The sequence below is a fragment of the Tubulanus polymorphus genome, chromosome 7 (assembly GCF_964204645.1).
Source record: "Tubulanus polymorphus chromosome 7, tnTubPoly1.2, whole genome shotgun sequence".
NCBI classification, from domain to species: Eukaryota; Metazoa; Nemertea; class Palaeonemertea; order Tubulaniformes; family Tubulanidae; genus Tubulanus; species Tubulanus polymorphus.
This window is the reverse complement of record NC_134031.1, coordinates 10,113,842-10,135,818: the sequence shown is the minus strand read 5'-3', so window position 1 is coordinate 10,135,818 and position 21,977 is coordinate 10,113,842. Positions and strand designations below refer to the sequence as shown.

The following is a 21,977-nucleotide window of genomic DNA, read 5'->3' as shown; positions in this document are numbered from 1 at the left end:
ACCAAAATTGAATCATACTGAGCAAAATTTGAAAATGCAGTGGCTGGTTTATATGGTATATATATAGAATTATTCGAGGATAGCACCGAAAGAGATAAGCAGATGGTATGGCTTCTATCTCAGGAAGACGATAACACCGCCATCACGAAAGAGGCATTTCTGAATTAGCTGCATTTATACAAGATTTATCATCAAAACGGACCCATTTGCAGCATCAGTCTGTTGAATTCGATGTTCGCAAAAGAAATTCTGTGTCTGTGAAGTTACCCAAGTTAACGATACAATCATTCTCTGGTAACAGTCTGAGTGAATGTCTCCAACGAGGACCAGTAATTCTACAAGATTAATGTGGCCTTCTGTTAAGATTTCGATTGAACGAAATCGCAGTAATCGCTGATATAGATAAACCTTTCCTGCAAGTATCAACATAGAGATGTTACACGGTTTCTATGGCTAACAGACTGCAGAAACTTAGACATCGAGGATAATTTGCAGATTTATCGATTTTGCAGAGTTCTGTTTGGCATCATATCCAGCCCATTTTTATTAATTGTGTTATAGACCATCATTTGAGCAAAGTAGATACACCAAGCGCTCAGCTTATCAGAAAGAATATGTACGTAGCCAACTTAGTAACTGGTGTTACCAGTGTCTCGGAAGCAAATTATTTGTTCGCTGAGACAAAGTCTCTTATTTGGTGAGATGAAAATGAAGATGCGTTGTTTTTCATCAAATAGTAAACCATTCCTAGAAGAAATCCCCCTTGAAGATCGTGATAATTGCTGCAACATAAAGGTCATGGGACCGGTTTGGATTACTAAGGAAGATACGCTAAGCTGTCCTAGTCAGAAACTAGAGAAAATGGATCAACAGTTTTGATGATGCTTTCATCTGTATATGATCCACTAGGAGTCTTCACTCCAGTTATTATTGGAGGAAAAATTTTCATTCGGAAGCTTTGGATTGATGGAGAAGTTGGGATGATAAATTAACTCCAGATCAAGAAGAACAATGGTTCAAGATTGCTAATGAATTGAAGCGAATTCCGGAAAAAATGAATTTCAAGAAAGAATTGCATGGCTCCCACACTACCGTGAAAACGTGAAAAACTTGTGAATTTAGGATACAAATTTCACGGTTGTGAAAAACTTGTGAATTTGCCAAAAACCTGTAAAATCCGTAAAAAGACAGGGAATTTGAGAAGGGGTTGTTTAATTTTGCAATTGTCATAGTTTCCGATGCATAGAACGAAACAAAAAAATAGTTCTTATTTTTCATGAAGGTATTAGGCCCATTGGCCTCTTGTTTGTTCATGACATCTTGTTTTCTAGTTAAACTTTCTATTCTACAGGTGATGAAAATGCTGTTTGAATGCCCAGATGAAAGAATAGACCTCGAATTGATTGCTCTGTGTATAAATCTAGCTGCTAATAAACGTAATGCACAGATCATCTGTGATGGAAGTGGACTGAAAATGCTGATGAAACGGGTGTTCAAATTTCGCGACCCTTTACTCATGAAAATGATACGCAATTTATCACAACATGATGGGCAAACAAAAATGCTGTTTTTGGTAAGTAAATTCAAAGTATTAATCGTAGACACAACTTACTATTCATTTTTGAAACTGTTTGTGAACAGGCTTTTAGCTTTTAAAAGATCTACCAGTGGGAACTCTCAGCGACTATGGTCAATAAAGGCTACTATGTCCATAAAAGATTGGTTAACATTTGTTTGCGATATTGAAGTTGGTATTAAGCCAATTATGTAAAATCGTGGTACGTTTTTTGCCCACTTGCAGGGCTGCCAACCCTCCCGAATTATTCGGAATCCTCCCGATTTTCGTGAAGAAATTCCGACGATACGATCGGGTATACAAAATTCCTTTTTCGGCGATGTCCGATTTTCCACCCGCCAGCGCGTTGTAACACAATATGATGACTTGGTAGAACAGAATTGAACAGGTGGGGAATTTATATGCACGTGCGCGGTGGATGAGTGCGTCGCTATATATACTGTGTACGTGGGTCAGGCGATAAACAGCGCTTACTAGCGCTTACTTGCGCGCGTGTGTATGAGAGTAGCTGTGTTATTGATTTTATCTACGCATGGCGCACGATTATTTCGTAGTAGGAGAGCAGCTTCTTAATTTGTTACAAGAATCAAAATAAAGTTCATTCGTTTTAAAATACGTTGTTTTAAATCATTCTTGTGAAAATATTATAACATGTGGCAAAATGTGATTGTTATTGTCAAATTGCTCCGCATCGTTTCGGAGAAGAATCGGTTTACTGCGTTAATTAGCTCGTTTTCGCAGCGCGATGAGCATTCGAAGATCCGGGTTAGATTTCAACATGTGGACTCGTTATTTGTGGTTGAAATGTTTCGGTAAGCAATTGCTTTGTTAGTTTGAACCTTAATGTTGTCACTCTTGTATTAGTTTGATTTAAAAAGATAATTTAAGATGCTTTTGAGCAGTGCATCTCAAAGTAAACTTTTAGTTCGCATATTTGGCAGATGGCAGCACCATCGAGTTGCATGTAGATTTAGAGACTTTTAACTGTTTGTATCTTTCAGTTCTCTACGTGGAGTCTCTCTGGGACAGTATCGTGGAATTAATGCTGGAAATTGATATATTCGCTAATTGCCATTTTCATGTCGTTTCTTCGTGAAACAGAAATGGATTTATTTACTGTCACTGAAACAAGATCTGAAGTCAAAGACAAAGAACCTTTTCCCTCCGATGTTGGTGATGACACCGATGACGATCGTGAGCCTCCTCCGAAAAAAACCAAGAAAAATGAATCTAGTAAAACGAAGCAGAGGTTTAAGAACGAATAGTCTCAGAAATATTCTTTTATTAAACCTAGTAGTTGTATTTAAGTTAGGCAATCTATGTACAGTATGCCAGGACAGTATTTCCATTTTAAGGGTTTATATTGCAATCTGTCACATGACAGCTGTATAGTGTTTTGTAATTCGTTAGACAATTTATGCCAGTTTTATGTTCTTATTTTTTAGTCTATTGTATATTTTTGATAAACACTGTTGATTTTTATCTTTCATAAAATAATAAAGAAAAAATACATTCTATAGAATTTGCTGATTTTTTGACGCCTTATAAAACGTTACCATTATGAAACCTAAACAATGCTAACCATTCAGCGTCATTTTACAAACGACAGCCGTAAATCGATGTGCAAAACGTCACAGGTTTATGTGTACACAAACAAGCTATCTGGCAAAATATTATTGACATAGATGTAGAATGGCTTCCTGTGATTATATAATGACCTATATTTGAACGTCGAAATGTTATATTGCATTGAATATCATTAGAAGACGTATTGTAATAGTAAAGGATGTATGATTATATCAGAAGCGGCAGGCATAAATAGAAATGATAAGTAAATCGGATTATTCGGTTAAATGGTGGATGTATACACGATGCGGAAGTCTGATATTAAAGTCAGACCCTGACGTGGGCATGCTGGTGAAATGACGAAGCTATCTACGATGTGTGTAGGGCAAGCGTGAATTTCATCAGCGGCTACAAGCGGTCAATATAAAAACGTGTAAACATATAATTTCAATATTCAAACGTTTTAGAAAATATGTTTGATATTAGGAGTATGCAAGTTTCGTGAGATTAGCAATTTATAATAGCATAGTTGTCATATACGGCTCCGTGTCCTCTGATGGCATGTGTATTAGGTGACAATTCAATTCTTTATTGATCCTTATTACATTGAAATTCCGGGATAAAATTCCCAAATTCAATAAATACCAATTTTAAAATAAATTAATACAACATACATGACACACGGGTAATTCATACAGAACAACATAAGCGAGTTATTTTAAATGACAATGTCTACTTCAACCCACCCAGACTCAAGACTCTAGTAGGATATCGAGTGACAGCCAAACCCGTGGCCCGGGCCGGCTGGCTAGGCCACACGATATGCTTGAAGTCATGATGAAGCAGACATCAGAAGAGCTCTTTCTTCATCCATTGAGGCAATGAAGTTGCAGACCAGCTTAGAGGCATAAGTAAATGAAGTCGGTCGCAAGTTCGCGATCAATTATTGAGAATTTTCAATAAAAAAATTTAAACCACTACTAGAGTCGAAGACCTGTATCATCTACCCAATCGCCAACTCTCATCATTCCCCAAATTTCTTAAAACTTCGATTTCAAATTTGCAATTCCACATTAGCTTAGCCCAGAAATTCTACATTTTTTCCCCAGGCGTCAAATAATTTTCTAAAATTAATTTTCTTGTTTATTTTGCTAATAGATAATTCCATCTTTCATAGAATAATAAAGAAAAAATACATTCTGCAGAACTTGGTTATTTTTTATTTTGCTGCTAGATAATTCCATATTTTCATATCCAGCTTTCATATATTACACGTGAAAGGTATTCCTAATTGAAAGCAAGATATTCCTACTTGGAAAAGTCACAATTTCTTCGGTTTCGATATATTCCTATTGAAACCTTCAATATTCCTAATTAATCTGCCATTCATCCCTAAATGGAATTTTGAAAGGTTGGCAGCCCCGCACTTGGGACTTAAGTCCCAGTGGTCTATTGCGTTCACTTATCGTCCGTCCGTTCGTCTGTCCGTCCGTCGTAGCGTTCGTCCATCCGTGGACGGAATCCAGTTATTTAGGGAAGTTTTGAAGACGCGTCAAGGTAATGCCTTGATATTTGGTTTATACATGTATCTACCCTAGATACATCTTCTGCCCAAAAACTGGCCCTGTCAGATTCAAGATGGCCTACTAGCAGCCATTGTTGTTGGCCAAAATCAGCACTTTTTACACATTTTCGAAGTTTTTGAGGGAAATTTTGAAGACGCTTTCATCAATTACCTTGATTGTTTGTATATATTTGAATCCCCCAAGGGCCCATCAACATAAGAAAAATTGGGTCGATCGTACTCAAGATGGCCGTCCTATGACCTTTTAAGTGGCCAAAATGTAAATTTTGGCCCAAATTCTGAGTCCTGTAGCTTCCTGGTTTGCCATTTCTCATTGCAATTTGTGATGGGTATTCTTTGGAAAAGGATGTTTTATACCTGAGACATGTATATTTGATGAGCCAATTATGGCGCAATCGGCAGCCATCTTGGCGTCATCAGTACTCATTCGTAGGTGGGAAAAAGTTTTTCCACATTATATTGATTACTAAGCATATTGTGTTACCACAATGTATTGGTAAGTTGCAGCTCATAACGTTCTCTATGATTATGGTGAGTTTCATTGCTTTTTGTGTATGGCCACCAGGGGGCATTGAATAATACAATAACTTAGTATTTCTATATTATAGTATTACAGTATTGTAGCTACGCATATTTTATTACCACAATCAATTGCTAAGTTGTAGCTCATGACATCGTCTATGATTGTGGTGAGTTTCATGGACATAAGTTGTTCTATATGGTCACCAGGGGGCGTTGAATAGTAGAACTTGGTATTTCCGTATTAGATTGGTACCTAGGGATATTTTGTGACCATGATCAATTGCAAAGTTGTAGTTCATGACATGTTCTATGATTGTGGTGAGTTTCAAGGTAATTGGGTTTTGCATATGGTCACCAGGGGGCGTTGAATAGTAGAATAACTTAGTATTTCCTTATTAGATTGGTACGTAGGGCTATTTTGTTACCATGATCCATTACAAAGTTGTAGTTCATGACATGTTCTACGATTGTGGTGAGTTTCAAGGTCATTGGGTTTTGCATATGGTCACCAGGGGGCGTTAAATAATACAATAACTTAGTACTTCTATATTATATTTGTACCTACGCATATTTTGTTACCACAATCAATTGCAAAGTTGTAGCTCATGTCATCGTCTATGATTGTGGTGAGTTTCAAGGACATAAGTTATTCTATTTGGTAACCAGGGGGCATTGAATAGTAGAAGAACTTGGTATTTCCTTATTAGATTGGTGCCTAGGGATATTTGGTTACCATGATCAATTGCAAAGTTGTAGTTCATGACATGTTCTATGATTGTGGTGAGTTTCAGGGTCATTGGGTTTTGCATATGGTCACCAGGGGGCGTTGAATAGTAGAATGACTTGGTATTTCCTTATTATATTGGTAACGAAGCATATTTTGTTATCACAATCAATTTCAAAATCATAGCTGCTGACATATTCTATGCTTGTGGTGAGTTTCAAAGTCATTGGTTTTTGTATATGGTCACTAGGGGGCATAGAATATTGAAATTGTTAGATTGTTGAGCGTTTGTAACCACTCCCAAGTGGGCATGGTGTCCCTGGACCCCTAATTTTTTATGTAAGCATTTGTTTCATGGGTTCTCGGCCTAAATGACGTATTAATTGATGCGATTGAAGGCCCGGACGGACCACTTCCTTCAGCATAAGGTAGCACATGCTCGTTCTTTTTCATGAAAAATGACCCATTCCTAGATTTTATGGGTTTCTCCAAATGACCCCTTTTCGGAGAAATTCTAGGCTGATTTCATTGAAACAGCCCCTTTTTTTGCAAAAAGTAGGGAGGTTAAACTATGAAGCTTTATAATGAAAAATAGCTTTATTTACATCTTACCGTTCACACATGATCAAAATGGACCACTTTCCTGGCTCTCGATGATCGCCTGGCTACAGTTGATGTGGTAGGTAGAACCCCTGGCAGAACCATAGTTACATGCCGGCCATCATCAAGTGCCCCTGTAATAATATTGAAAAGCTTTAAGTACATAACTTCAGAAATCTTTTCAACCCATTATCTACACTCATAGGGCTGATATCCTCTCATATTCATTGCCATGTGTGTATGCTTGTCATTCTATAGTTCCTATTGTAATTACAATATCATAATTAATATTATATGCATAACGTGTATGGACTGTCTGGCATAATTGAAGAACCCTTAAAGACACCATAATGGCTTGACAGGTAAATGAAATGAGAATTAATAAAACAAATATGTACTAACCTGTCACAGTGTTTGTGTTAGTAGAATTGACCATTCGTTCTGGATGATTTTTTGTCGCTGTATGTGCTGGTTTGGAGAGCGGTTTCGTTGATACATCACTTAGGAATTCCCGGATGGATCTATCATCATCCTCATTTAGTGTGTATCTGAGTTCAGCTTTCTCTAATCTAACTTGTTGGATGACATTAGATAGGTAGAATTCTCCCAAACTGTCTGTATATTTATATTGTCTGTCACTTTCAGCTTGTTCATAAACATACACCAGTAAAACAACTTTAGGAAACAGATCAATTTTAACCTTATTATGGTACTCCATAGCCCGTCCATCCCGATTCCTGATTCTCTGTACCCGCCCAATTATGAATGTTTCACTAGAACCCTTATCCTTGATATAAATCGCAACATCATCTGAAAGTCCTATTTCATTAGGATCTATCTCAGATTCAAGGAAATCCAAATTAGATGTATCAGCACTGGTAGACCTGGCTTTCACCCGACGTAACCGGTCTTTTGAAAGATCCCTGGACTCTTTATTGAGTAAACTGAATAGCGTTGATTTGTGCACAGGGCCAATTCCAGGTACCTTAATAGTTGTTGAATGGGTAACTTTTGATTGTTTGATTCCATCTTCGGCATGCTCATCATCCAAATTTGGATCATCAGCAGTGTCTCTTAGTTCTTGGGCGAAGTCATCCCGGGAGTCATCCATGCCGTGGGCTTCCATGAGAGCATTTTCCCCATTTTCATTTACATCGATATTGATTTCACCAACATCTTCTCCATCAATATCAGCATTAATGATTCCCATTTGTTCGAGTATGGCTTTCTCTCTGGTAGCACTTATTCTTTATGGTTTGAAAAACCACTCATTATGCTGAACATAGACATCTTCTGTCTGTGGTTTAATATCAAATTCTCGCATCCTATCCTGTGCTTCACTTAGTCCATTCATCCAGCTTATCATTATTTCATCATCCTCAGGATAGTTCATGAGATCTGGTGGTGGATTTGATGGAATGTTTCCTTTCCTCCATATATTTTCATTTTTACGGTGTTTCTTTGTGAGTGTAGGGCCATCATCTGACGCCAATATTTCACTAAGGCGGTTCATACTACACAAATTATAATACATATCCTTAATCGAGTAGTTGTGTTTATTCAAAATGAAACTTCCATTTTGACTGAAGAATTATTCACATGAATCTGACCCGGTAAGGCTTAGATCAACTGGATGTCCAGGGGCAAAATCACGGCAAGCACGAATCACATTTACACTGTGATGGCGCCCAATCAACATATCTTGGTAGGTCTCCCGTGTAAGAAAGTTTGTTTTCAAGTGCAAGCCCTGAGTTCTGAAGACCCACAATCTCCATATTCTTAATGTTTTTGTGATAAATGAGGCATATTGCACCCTTTGCGATAACGAAGCACTCAATGAATAGTAAATTTCTACAAATTCCCAACACAGTTCAAGGAATAGTATTGTGCCATCAACATTTTCCTGCAGCTGCGATTCACCAGTTCTTACTTTCTTCAGTAACTCACGGACGACTGGGAAAAACAGTTTTTGGGCGCTTTCCCAGTTCTGGCGGTCATCCCTTCCTCAAATGATGAGTACTGCTATCGAATCTATCCAGGGTTCGTCGCGGTGCTTGAAAAGCTTGAAATTGCTTGAATTTGAGAAATACTACTCAAGTGCTTGAAAAAAGCTTGAAAATAGATCGAAAGCTTGAAATAATTATTTTTGACTTGAAATAAAAAGATATGGCTTGAAATGCTTGATTATCACAAATTTTCTTCTTCGCGAATGTTTTTCGATGGAATTGCAGACAGAATATGTTCTTGAGTCGTTTCTACGCGTGCATCATGTTTTAGGCATCCTTAAAGAAATTAATTGAATTGTATTGAATCGTGAGACTCGCTTGCACTGCGACTTGTGGTGAAACTCTCCGGTGTCTGGAGACTTGAACATATGGGGAAATTTCAGTCATGCATGTTATCGAGCATTGATGTAAAATGGCATTGAAATCCCACACCAGGTGTGAGAGCCATGTTGAAGGCACCACAACCTAGTCAGAGTCATTGAACATTACAAATTGCGTATTAGGCCATCCAATAATAAAGGTCTGTTTGCCGTCACCCGACCGACCCGACTTCAAAGGTGCCGAGTGGAAACTTTTTTCTTGGATTCACTGAAATAAATTTTATTTTTGATACAAATGGCTGACCCACTGCCGATGTCTGAGCTACGTATGTTTGAAGTTAAGTGTGCATCGTGTGAAAACATGCCTCGACTATAGTTGAAGTTTTCAAGGAAACTGGCAGTGTTCCAATAAGCTGCCATTCATTTTTAGTGACTAGGCCTATATTAAAGCTGGATATGTTATAGTGTGCATATATTCAATCTACTGTTTCATTTTGAACGCAGATTTGGGATATTGTTTCAACTAAAAGAGGTGATGATAAATTTGTTGTTTTTTTTGCCCCAAAATTTTGCAAAAAAAAATTATTCTACCATCCTACTTACTTATCCCAAAAATTTTAGTAGGTGTAACGGAAAAACAGACAATTAATTTGGGATGGCCTAATATCCAAATCTTGATTGATATGAATATTTAAGCTAGGAAATGCTGAAAATCATTGTGATAAACGGGTTTCATCTCTAACAGAATCGTATCAACTCGGAGGTTCCACTGGAATCAAAATTTTACCCCTTTTTTAACATTTTTATACGAACATGTTAAAATAGGCAAATTGGCTGCGACTATTGAAAATTGCTTCCAACGTGCCTTAAAAAATAGCTTGAAAATTGTATAAATCTAGCTTGAAATGGCTTGAATTTCACCTGAGCTCGAGACAATGAACCCTGCTATCTAATAAAATTTCAATGTGATTCATATGTATCAAATTGGTGTCAACTTTTAGTATTCGTGATGGGTGGTTCAGGTGGTTAACCATTTTTTTTGCATTATGAATGAAATCCTGGTCAGCCAGATGCTAGACATACTGCCTATCATTGATCATCACTAATTGACCACTATGCGTAAAGTTATCGCAGTTTTTCTTATACCTCATTCCATCAGCAGATAAACTCCTGTACAGGTGTATTTTTCTTCTCCTGGAATCCCCATCTGATGCATTACCAACAAGTGGCCCCAAAACAGGTAACATGTATCTATTATATTTCTCCTGGATTTCTTCCTGTTGCTGGAGTACATCAACATGCGTAAATGTGTTACAGGTAGCAGAGAGTGATATGACAACAGGCGGAAGTTCCTTAACTAACGGTTTAAGCATAATTACCCTGGCGAATCCTCCAAGCCGATTGTTACGGAATGCTTGGACCAATTCATCAAATGCCGCTTCATCATCACCAACGACAACTACATAATCAATTTGACACTGATGGTTTTCATCAGGGCCACACCAACCCCATCCTTCATTCGATTTACGATCCCTCTCTGTCTGTTTTATGATAACAGTTTCATCTCCACAAGTTTGAACTAATACATCACCAGTTATTTTCCTTTGAGATTTTAACTTGGCATACACTGAAGCAAGTTGTTGAAATGTTTTGTCATATTCACTACCACTAAAACTAGATGGTTTATACTGGAAGGTATGTTCACTTTTGTTTCGTTTTATGGTCATTCTTGAAGGACCCAATACATTCTCTGCCATAAAACGAGCAGCGCGTTGACCTCCAATGGTGCCTAATGCCTCAAATAAGTTCTTGGTATACTGGGAATATCGCCTACCAGAAACGGGTCTAATCATATTTTCACATATATTCTTCACAAATTTCAGGATAATTTCCTTGCCATTAATTTTCCCATTGCTATATCCCTTGTGGAGGATTGAACATATTGATGAAATTTCACCTTTCTCAATGTTAGAGAGGAATCCATCCTTTATTTTTCGTTTCGTACACCAAGACCAGGCCAGTTTTGCAGAAAGCCTGACAATTATTAGTCGCTGTCGTCTGGAATTTCTTTTTAAGACTTCAATTTTTTTTGTTTTATTCTGATCCAGCAAATATCGGTTATTAATACTACCCGATGGCAGTACAAATGTTCAATCACTACAAATACCATGTTTGTATTTTCCCCACTTTTCAATCTGCGCGGTCTCATTTCAAAGGATTTCAACTTAAGCAGATCACAAAATTCTATATAAGTATTTGGATTTTCGAGCACTCCTAGTCCTACACAACTTGAACTAAATATTGTACCATGAATACTTAGATCATTATTCACATACTCCGGTACCGAGTACTCTGGATATTCCCACAAGCATCAACGCCTTTAGTGTAATTCTTATATAGTAATTCCAAATCAAATTTCTCGTTGTTATAGAAAATAGCTTTCCATAAACCATGGCACTTCCTGATATCTTTGTTGGGTTCGGATAGTCATGCCTTCTTCTTGGCAACAGGCTGAAAAAATGATGTCACCGACAGTTGTCGTCTGCATCGGTTATTTTCCTGAGGTTTCTTACACGAATTTACGTGAGACTTTACATGTGACATCATGTCGCCACGCTTAGGGAACAGATTAATACAAACTAAGCATCTATCACATCTTATCTTCGAAACATCATTTAACAAGGTGAAAAGCTTTGGAAATTCAACCTCAATTTCACTGAAAACTTCAGTTGGATTTTTCGTTCCTACCGGTATTTGCTGGTCTTCACCTGTAGTGCTCTCCCTGTCTTCACTTCTTTTGATGAATTCTTTGTGTTTTGAGGTTTTAACATGGGCATGTACATTCGTCAAGGCACACTCTATTAGCTTCGGTTTACCAGTAGTTTGACTACATTGAATGTTCCGTCGAACAACAACTCGTATGAACCCTTCTTTATCAACTGTTTATCAACAAGCGAATTCAGGGACGATGTGAAGTACGTTTGCATCTTGAGGTAATCTGAAAAATTAAAACAAAGCAATGAGTACATTATCCCATAAATTTCTACACATAATCTACTACCGGTATATAGTAAATTTCAGTATCTGATAGGTATTTTCATTTTTTCCAAATTTCAGACTGTAGCAAAAAGGAAATATTGGTATAAGTAAAAAGTAAAATGACAATGCAAGCAAATTTTACAGTAAGGTACACTAAACCGTGCAAGTGATATGAAACACAAGTGCAGTGCATATAGTGGAAAGAATGATGCGATCCCCCTCTGAAAAATGTGTCGTGCATAGGATGTTCAAAATAATAAACCATAAAATTGAAGTATACATCATACAGAACCTACTAATAGAACAAATTTTGTGTGGTTTTTAGAGAATCATATTGGCAATCATTTTAAATGCATGCAGAATTAACTACCATGCATTGAAATATGTAAAATGCTAGTAGGGCTTATGTTTATATCCTGGGTTTCATGGCTGGGTTTGTATCAGTATCATACCTGAACTATTCTTATCGTCAGTCTTATCGGTCCTGGACTGTGTGTTAGTATCAGCATCTAAGCTAGGAGGAAAATCATGCAAACCATCACCTGGAAATGAACAAAAAACTTTTTTATAGATATGTCCAATAAGGTCACATCCAAGGCACATGGCATTGTTTATTAAGTGCCAAATGAAATGCAAATACCAATGATCTCTGGAACACAAACATTAGATGGTGTACACTTACCTGTATCATCAATGCTATTAGTCATCGAAACTGCTTCTTCAGTCGTTGATACAGTTAGCATCTGGGTTGGCATAGGCTCCAGAATATCTGAAGATTCCATCGATTTCTCGGGTACTAGGTCTGCTTTCTTAACTACATCAGAAACTGGTAAGCTGTTGTTACTATCATCTGAAATTAACAGCATTATGATAACTCTACACTGCAAATAACGCTTCGAGATTGTGGTACTGCTAGCCGAAATGGTATTGAGGCCTACTTTCTGTACAAATTTGGGCATAGGTCTCCCGACGAGTTGTGGTACTGCTAGCTGAAATGGGATACTTCAGTAAAAATTTGGGCATAGAAAAGTCTCCCTATACACAACAAATTTGTTTCTGCGATTAATAGGCCTAGCCAACCCTTCTCATTTGGATACACCCCACCTGGGTTTGTCCCCATTTTCTGGAAACTAATGGATATGGATAGTTGTTAAAACAACGAAAAAATTCATTAAAATGTTGAAAATATAACTGTGTTTGTTTACTTCCGGGTTTCTCCACATTTTGTAATTGTATTGTAATAACCGAAAACACGACAAGGCCGCGAAAATTGTATTTTTGCTGGGCCTAATCAGCAATGAAGAAGCAATAAATCATTCTAAATGATACACCTACCTAATCTCCGTTTCGTTTTGTGGCGTAACATAGGACAGCCACAGTAGGCACAGCGGACAAGACCACTTTCGGACCGATAAGCCGGACACTCGGGGCACGCTGTACAACCGAGTCGATCCGCCATTATTACGGTGAAGAAGTGATATGTGGAGGGCTTTGACTATTTCAGATGACTCAGGATCATGTTTGTTAGTTTGAAGACACAAAGTATACACAAGGTTCGAATCCCGAAACATCCTCATACCGATCCCGGATACAGATAACCGGGAACGATAATTTAAAATTTTCGACATTTTAATTTTTGTCACATTTTAGAAATCCATACACCCTAATTTTTATTTTCACGGGTATTTTCTTATAAACAACCCCTTTTTAAAAATTATCTCGGGGATGTCCGCCCGTGATTGGAATCAATTCTATAACCCTTTTCCCGTGAAATTAAGAACGCGGGTGCGTCCCATATGTTGAAGAAAGCGGTCCGCCTGGGATTGAAGGCAAACCTCCATCGATGACTTGGTCAACTTTGTTAAAATTCTATGAAAAACTGTTTTTTGGGGGAAAATTCTTAGCTCTTGTATATAAAATTGCAATGACCTTGATTGGGGGCGTCGTCTCTATGAGCGAATGTGATTGGCTGGGTTTGGGAGATACAGAAAATTCTTGGAATTCTGGCGCTACTCACGTAATTATGGGAAAGCCACATAGTAGCAAAAAGCCACAAGAACATGTCTATCCCACTTTCAACCCTTTCCGTGCTGACTAATCAACACCCAAAATCCTTGAGATAATTTGAAATTTTTCGGAAATTCCGCCCCAGTGTGTTGAATAATGCACATGGCAGATTTCACAATAACGGGTACCATAGGCTACTTGTGTGTATAATAAAAAAATCCTTCCTTAAAATTGCTTTTACTTGCCTGCGATGTTGTCTGACATTAGAATTACTGAAATTTTATAAAATAAAGATAGTTTAAGCCCCCAATTCAGTAAAAATTCAAACTGATTGGGAGCGGTCAGCATAAAGATTTTACAGGTACACGAGTTTGACGCATTCTCTTTTCTTTATTCTGGGAGCTTGTGGCCTAATAAACCATTTTTTGTGATCTGAATAGGTCATACTTTTATGGGACATTGCCTTCGACGATACACAAAAAACCTGAATATGTGAATCAAGTGTTCTTTTTGAGTCAACATTTTCCGTTTTATCCTAGGTAAATTTGCCTCAACGATTATACAACGAGCAATCTGTGGTGCCGCCAGTTTTCGAGCGCAAAGTGCGCATGTACCTGCACACCCGGTCTACTGATGCAGGGGTTCGTGCCGCAGCTGAGTGTAGCGATGCCATCAGGTTCGAGTCCCTGCAGAGGGAGGATAAGTAAAGCCGTACGCAAGGTGTGAATACAACGCACGCTCACTGTGTCTTACCGGTTAGAGTGGTTATTGATTGATGAGGCTCACGATGGGTTACGTTCGATGCGCTTGCTTTTGAGGAAAAACCTTGACACATTTTATTGACGTCTTAAAAAACTATACACATTTATTGATTAAAGATACATCGTACATTCTTATGAAAGAATAAATTTTCAGAGATTAATTTTTACTAATTCTCATTTAAAAGTATCAATCGATATGAAACTCTCAATTTGATACAAATACAACTCTCAATTATCATTATACATTAAATTTAATTGTTTTCATCTTCTAGTTTCATTGATTTCTTAATCTGTTTGTACTCAATTTCAATCTGTTCGATATAATTAAATGTAAATGGGCCATGTCCAGAAATTTCCATCGGTCCATGGAACAGCAGGCGTGCGTCAACAGTTACAATATCATCCCTCTTTGGCCAGGAAAATTGATTACCATTACTGTGAAGAAATTTCACTAAAACATCGTTATCATTGATCTTCATAATTCGACCGATATAAAAGTTTCGGTCGAAATATACGGCATGGTACTCGTCCGTTATTTAGAGCCCAACAGATAAATCTAATAGGTCAGTGGCCGTACATTGAATTCTGCAATTCTGCGAGTACATTGAATTCTGCGTACATTGAATTCTGCGATCTCGAACTATGTTTTCTTCATCTCGAATAATGTTTTCTTCATCTCGAACTATGTTTTCTTCATCTCGAAATATGTTTTCTTCATCTCGAACTACGTTTTCTTCATCGTTTTCTTGATTGGGCGGCAGATAAACCTCAACTGTAACAACCTGCTGTGTCTTCAAACAACGGGATTCCCAGCATCCTGTGTACGGACCATTCATACACGACGAGCCGCCTAGTTTACAACCACCGCAGAAGCACGAAAAATGCTTGACAGACAAGGCGTACTCCCTCCCAGTGACCCGAAAAGCATGCAGGCTTCGACAGCCCTTCAATGTTGTAACTTGGGTTTCTGGGCGGTTTCTATTAATGTCGTTTCTAGCAACAAAGATGAAAGATCTTTTTGATGTTACCTCATTCAAAACTAATTCATTACTACAGTGAATATACATGTCAAAAGCATCTGTAATAACTAACCCCCCAGCAATAGCGCGATCAACACTTCGATTAATCACCCCTATTTCACTGTCCCCCTCCTCTTTCCCATGCTCTGAGCCAAAGAAGTGATGTTCATGTCCCGGAATTTTGCTCAAGGAAAGATGACCAAAAGACCCCTTTCCTTTATATTGGTTGGAACAACCATCCGACCACACGAACAATTTCTCAAATTTGATATTTTTGGTTATCTTCGAATAAGCCAAGTTCAATAGTTGACTTTTAGAAACGATGTGTTTTGAGAGTAGCTGCTATGGTAGGAGTTACTATCACTAAGTCACTGTTAACAGGCGGGTGGTTTTACAGTCACCTCTACTGCTAGTGTGCACTATCGAAACCAGATGTTTCAAAATGGTCACTTTTCAATAGTAGACTCTTCGAAACAGCCACTATAGAAAACCAACCGAATTGAAAGGAATACTATTTCAGAGTGACTGTTTTGAAATGTATACTACTGGAAAAGTAGCTGATATCGTTAATTGCTTATTAGGCCAGCCGTAGGCTGAGCCTATTACTATACAAATGGAGCGAATTTAAATGACATGGTTTCCACACAAAAGGCTCTTTTGCTTGCCAAGTGAGGGCATATTCGAACAAATCACGTATTTAAGCGTAATCCATTCTCGGAATCGTAGCGAGCAGAATTTTGAAATAGGCTTTCATAAAAATGTTTTCTGCATTTTTCACGAAAATAAAATCGGGAAAATTTCAATTTTTATCAGCCAATCAGGAAGTTGTGTCTTCCCTGTGATTGGTTTATCTAAAAATATCAGCAGCTGTTCACGTGAATTATCGTGATTTCATTACTGGCGCTTTTGCGCATGACGTCATGTATCAACACGCGACAATACTTCCGCGTTCGCTACGTGTTCGCTGATTGGCCCATTTACTGGGAAATTCCACAGAAGCCTAATGTGGTTTGTTACAAGCGCTGTGATTGGCCCGATCTGATTCTGGCACGGCTTAAGCTTAGTGGGTTCGAATCCCTTGACGGGAGAAGATGATGGATCCTATCGATGCTATCAACAAATAAGTTTCCCGGTTGGGCAGCTGCGGATATCTACCGAAAGTGTTGCGGTTCGATATTTCGAGGTTTCTTTGAATTTTGGAGTGATATTGAAATCGGGTAAACACCGGCGGTAGATTGTGGTGAAAACCCATTGCTTGATATTTGTACTACTTAATCAACGAAAAGCGTCGGGGCCGCGCCAGGAGTTTTCGCGATTCAAGTAGCTCAATAGCCTACTTCTTCGTGTTCGTCCACCTCCGCAATTTTCACTCCGCCGATCTCTGACACGGCTCTGTCGCCGTCGGCGCTGTGATTATTACTATTATTACTATTCGTACCACCAAAATTTTTTATTTCTATATCAGGGAGGTCTGGAGAATAAAAAAGTCAAAATTTGGATATCACATTGGCCTGATTTCATCGAATAAGTCGACCATGGTTGTTACGTTTCCGTACTAATTACCACCTAAAACCGTCTGAACAATTTTGTCACAACCAACATTTCGTTTACAGAAATCAGGTGTTCACGTGAACCCGCGGTATCGTCTATTGTTTTACTTCCGGGTTTTATTTTAAGATTTAAAATCGTATTTCAAGATCGATTTCTATGAAATCTTTAGTTGATTTGGTGTTTGGAATTTTTATTTGCTCTACAGAAAATTCATCCTTGACAATTGCGCAAGGTTCGCAAAAAATTGCTTTTCCCAAATCGAGTGTATGAACTTGATATGCTAATTAGCCATGTGCTCGAATTGCAAATTCAATCAAATTTTATTCCGCCAAAAAAAATGTTAAATCCAATTCGCTTTCCGAGAGTTAATGGTATGCTGCATGGAACAAAGTTGTTCTGAGATGGGTCTTGAAGCTATTGAGTCGAGAGATAACCATCTAGATAGTTCATGAGAGTTCCAAAGTTTTGAAGACGCTTCAAGGTAATGTCTTGATATTTGGTTTATACGTGTATCTACCCTAGACACATCTTCAGGCCAAAAACTGGCCCTGTCAGATTCAAGATGGCCGACTGGCAGCCATTGTTGTTCGCCAAAATCAGCACTTTTTACACATTTTAGAAGTTTTCGAGGGGAATTTTGAAGACACTTTTATCAATAACCTTGATCATTCGTATATATTTGTATCCCCCAAGGGCCCATCGGCATGAGAAAATTGGGTCGATCGGACTCAAGATGGCCGTCCTGTGACCTTTTTTGTTCCCAAAAATGTTAATTTTGGCCTGAATTCTGAGTCCTGTAGCTTTCTAATGGTGTGCCATTTTTCATTGCAATTTGTAATGGGTATTCATTGGAAAAGGATCTTTTATATCCGAGAGAGTATTTTTGACCAGGCAATTATGACGCAATTGGCGGCCATCTTGGGGTCATCAGTACTCATTCGTAGGTGGAAAAAAAGTTTAGCCACATCATTTTGATACTTAAGCATATTTTGCTACCATAATTAATTGGAAAGTTGTAGCTCATGACATGTTCTATGATTGAGGTGAGTTTCAAGCTCATTGGTTTTTGTTTATGGCCACCAGGGGGCGTTGAACAATACAATAACTTAGTATTTCTATATTACATTCGTACCTATGCATATTTTGATACCACAATCAATTGGAAAGTTGTAGCTCATGACATGGTCTATGATCTTGGTGAGTTTCAAGCTCATTGGTTTTTGTATATGGCCACCAGGGGCGTTGAACAATACAATAACCTAGTATTTCTATATTACATTCGCTCCTGCTGTCTGTGTTAACACACGATTGTACTATGTAAATGACATTGAGCAGGGAGTGTATATTGATAAATATAACCCACATATTACATCATTAATAAAAAGCAAATCTGACAGGCTGGCCATTGTGCCCCTTGGGGCTCTTGTTGTTCTCAAGTGGCTACTAAGTAAAAGTAGACGTTTGGGCTCAAAAGTGAGATAGACATGTTCTTGGATTCAGCCTTTCATTTTGCCTTGTTAATTCGATTTTCTTTCGAGGGGATGCCTGGTCACACAGACGCTTTATAACTGTCGCAAATTTTCGTGGGGACTTTGGAAGTGCTTTCTTGGCTGCCGATGTAACGTTATATAATGTTTGCTTTGCAGCAAAGGGGGAGTTTTTTTCGGATTTATGGTTAGCTGTTTCGAAAGCCATTTTTTTTGCCAATTTTTTAGCGGCACGCCGTTTTTTATAATATTCATTTGCGCGACGTCGCTTTTGAGCACTCCAACGCTCGCGCTCTTCACGTTTTTTTCCCCTCCAGTACGCCCTCTGATCATCAATATCAGCTCTAGTTTGCACTTTTTTAGTTGGCGGGTTAACTAATTTTACTTTTATAGTGGGTTTAGGGTTTTCTAATTTTTTTTTCTCACGCATTTTTCGCATTCTTTCGCGTGTTTGGGCACGGATTTTTTCACGTTGTGCCAACGATTGTTTAGATGGTTTTTTTTTTGATAATTCTGCTGCCAGAGCATCACGTTTCAATTGGCTAGCTAATTTTTGTTTTTCAAGATATTCGGCATGCTTTTCTGGGTCCCAATCGGCCTGACGCCGCCTGTACCTCGCGTTTTTAGAAGACATAACTGAAAAAATTTATATTTTATATTCTTAAGATATTTGTGCAGTCACAATGTTACTTCGTTGTATGAGGGCAGTCATCGATGTTACGTCGTTGTATGAGGGCAGTCATCGATGTTACGTTCGAGGTTTTGTGTACGTATCTGACCTTCCAGTCGGGTCAACTAGGCATTGAGGATCTGTCGAGGAAGGAATGCGGTCCTGATTCACAAAAACCACAAATTATGGTGTCTCAAGACAACATTTTGATATATATCTCAAAATCATTAAACAGAACGTAACATGGGCCGAACGTCACCATTATTGACTTTTGTTAAATATTCAAAGTTTTAGTAAACAGTGCAAAACTAACCTGAAATATGCTCATTTATCTTGAATTGTGCAGTGCGGTTGAAAGAAAGAGCGCGAGGTAATACCCAACAATTCAATTGTATTAAAAATATTGATTGGTTCGATCGTAACATTGATTTGACGGCGCAAAAAATTTGTTACGTTCGCAAAATGAAACGATGTTTTGCTACGTAAATGTCACCCATTGGCAGCCTCAATCATTATCACGCGATGTATACACTCGATCTATATATAGAATTCGCGGTAACACACTTATGGATCAATACTCGCGCGCGTGATTTCTATTCACTCCAAAACGGCAGTTTTGACTGAGTCGCGTTACGTTCTATGACCCACATTATCACGGCTGTAAATGTTTAATGGTGCTCAATTATTCTGTGGGCCAGTGTTGTTAATAAAGTGTTGATAACAAGTAAACAATTGTTTGTAAAAGCATTCACAGTGAGGGTGTGAGATTCCTGCAATACAAGAACTAAATTGGATAACGATGCACAGGTAGATTATCGCAGTCAATAGTGTGACGTTCTGCAAATAAAATTATTCCAATTATTCAAACACTGTTTTTCATTTCACCACTTCAAAACTGTCATTTTTATAAGAAATGAACAACACAATATTTATGTACCAAACAGATTTTTTTCCTTGCTCTGAAAAAAAAAGTTTTAGTTTTACATAATTGACTTCTATGGTACCCATTATTGTGAAATCTGCCACATACAGCTGTAGTGCGTCTACACCGCAGTGCGGTTTATCATTTGTAACTAATATTCAACTGTGTTAGACAGGCGCTGCCATCTTTCCATTGAGATAAAAACTAATTACTAATTGCATCAATCCTTTTTAATAATTTTTCTCGTCAAGTGACCTAGTACATAGGCCTACGATATTAAATCAGTCAACTATATGAGAACTCTAACTTTGACGGTTGAGGTGATTGGTTCGACATGAATTCTTTAAAATCGTGTCATTAGTTGCAACACAAATAATCTGGTATGCACAGGACTCAACATTAAAGCTGCCGGCAGGCAGGGTTAATGATAGGTTTTGAAAATGTCTACGTTGTTTTTGGCTTTTAATGGTATTTTATTAAATGTATTTGCAGGACTATATAAGTGATCTTGCTCAGTATATCAAAGATGGAGATGATGAAGAGTTTACCATAGAATGTGTCGGAACATTAGCCAATCTTACATTTAATGATATCGACTATGCATTACTCCTGAAAGAGTATGATCTAGTTCCATGGATCAAACAGAAATTAGAACCAGGTATGTTTAATAAGTTTATCTGACCATTTTGGCAGAAAACCCTATCATTATGTGTTTTGTCATCGTGCACCATTTGTTAGTTAAAAAAATCTATCATTCAACTGCTGAATGACAAGTCTGACAATGTTATTTCCAGCGCTGAAAGAAATTTAACAATCCATATGCATGTGTCTGATTTGGCGTATGTACAGCAGGTCCTATTTAACTTGGTTCTTTTAGAAATAAACTGATTGTAGCACTGATATTCAATCAAAAAGGGTGGATCCAAGAATTTTTTGATTACCTTTGTCAGCAGTATGAGGTTGGCATTGAGCCAATTCATGTAAAATCGCAGTACGTTTTTTATGTGAGCATTTTTTTCATTGGTTCTCGGGTTAAACGACGTATAATCGATGCGATTGAAGACATGGTCAACTTTGTTTTAATTTGACGAAAAACTGTTTTTGGCGGGAAAATTCTTAGCTCTTGCGTATAATATTGCAATGACCTCGATTGGGGGCGTCGTCTCTACGAGCGAATGTGATTGGCTGTTTTTGGGATATACGGGGAATTCCGGCGCTACTAAAATAATTATGGGGAAGTCATTTATGGTGAACGTTTCATTGGACTAGTTGCTGTATATGTGCAAATTTTAAATGCTCATTGGTGGGAATATAATTATTTCACATATCGCCATAGGTATTGTTTCATTTTAATACCCGGTGATTTTGTTTGAGATTGAACGTTCACTACACAAGGCCTCCACCTGCGCGGTAGTACTTAGACTGTTGCACACACAAACACGCTCGTACAGACTACTATATGGTGATGCTGTAACGCTGCTTGGCGCGTGCACGTTTGGTATGATCACAGGCTGAATGATCGATGTAGCAGAAGATGAGGGCTGTGTTTTCTGTTTGATAGAATTTGTAATAAATTGTAATTTCTTGTGACCTGAAAATACTAATCAGCAAACTATAGGTAT

The 21,977-nt window shown here is 38.0% G+C and overlaps 1 protein-coding gene across 2 annotated transcripts in view; it reads left to right on the top strand.

Annotated features, from left to right (window-relative positions):
- LOC141909304 (kinesin-associated protein 3-like) overlaps positions 1-21,977 on the top strand; it is a 117,187-nt gene that overhangs the window by 26,276 nt on the left and 68,934 nt on the right. For both annotated transcript variants that reach the window (XM_074799709.1, XM_074799708.1), the window contains 2 exons: positions 1,352-1,573; positions 20,848-21,013. In XM_074799709.1, the coding sequence (XP_074655810.1) occupies positions 1,352-1,573; positions 20,848-21,013 (388 nt within the window). The remainder of the gene's footprint in view (positions 1-1,351; positions 1,574-20,847; positions 21,014-21,977) is intronic.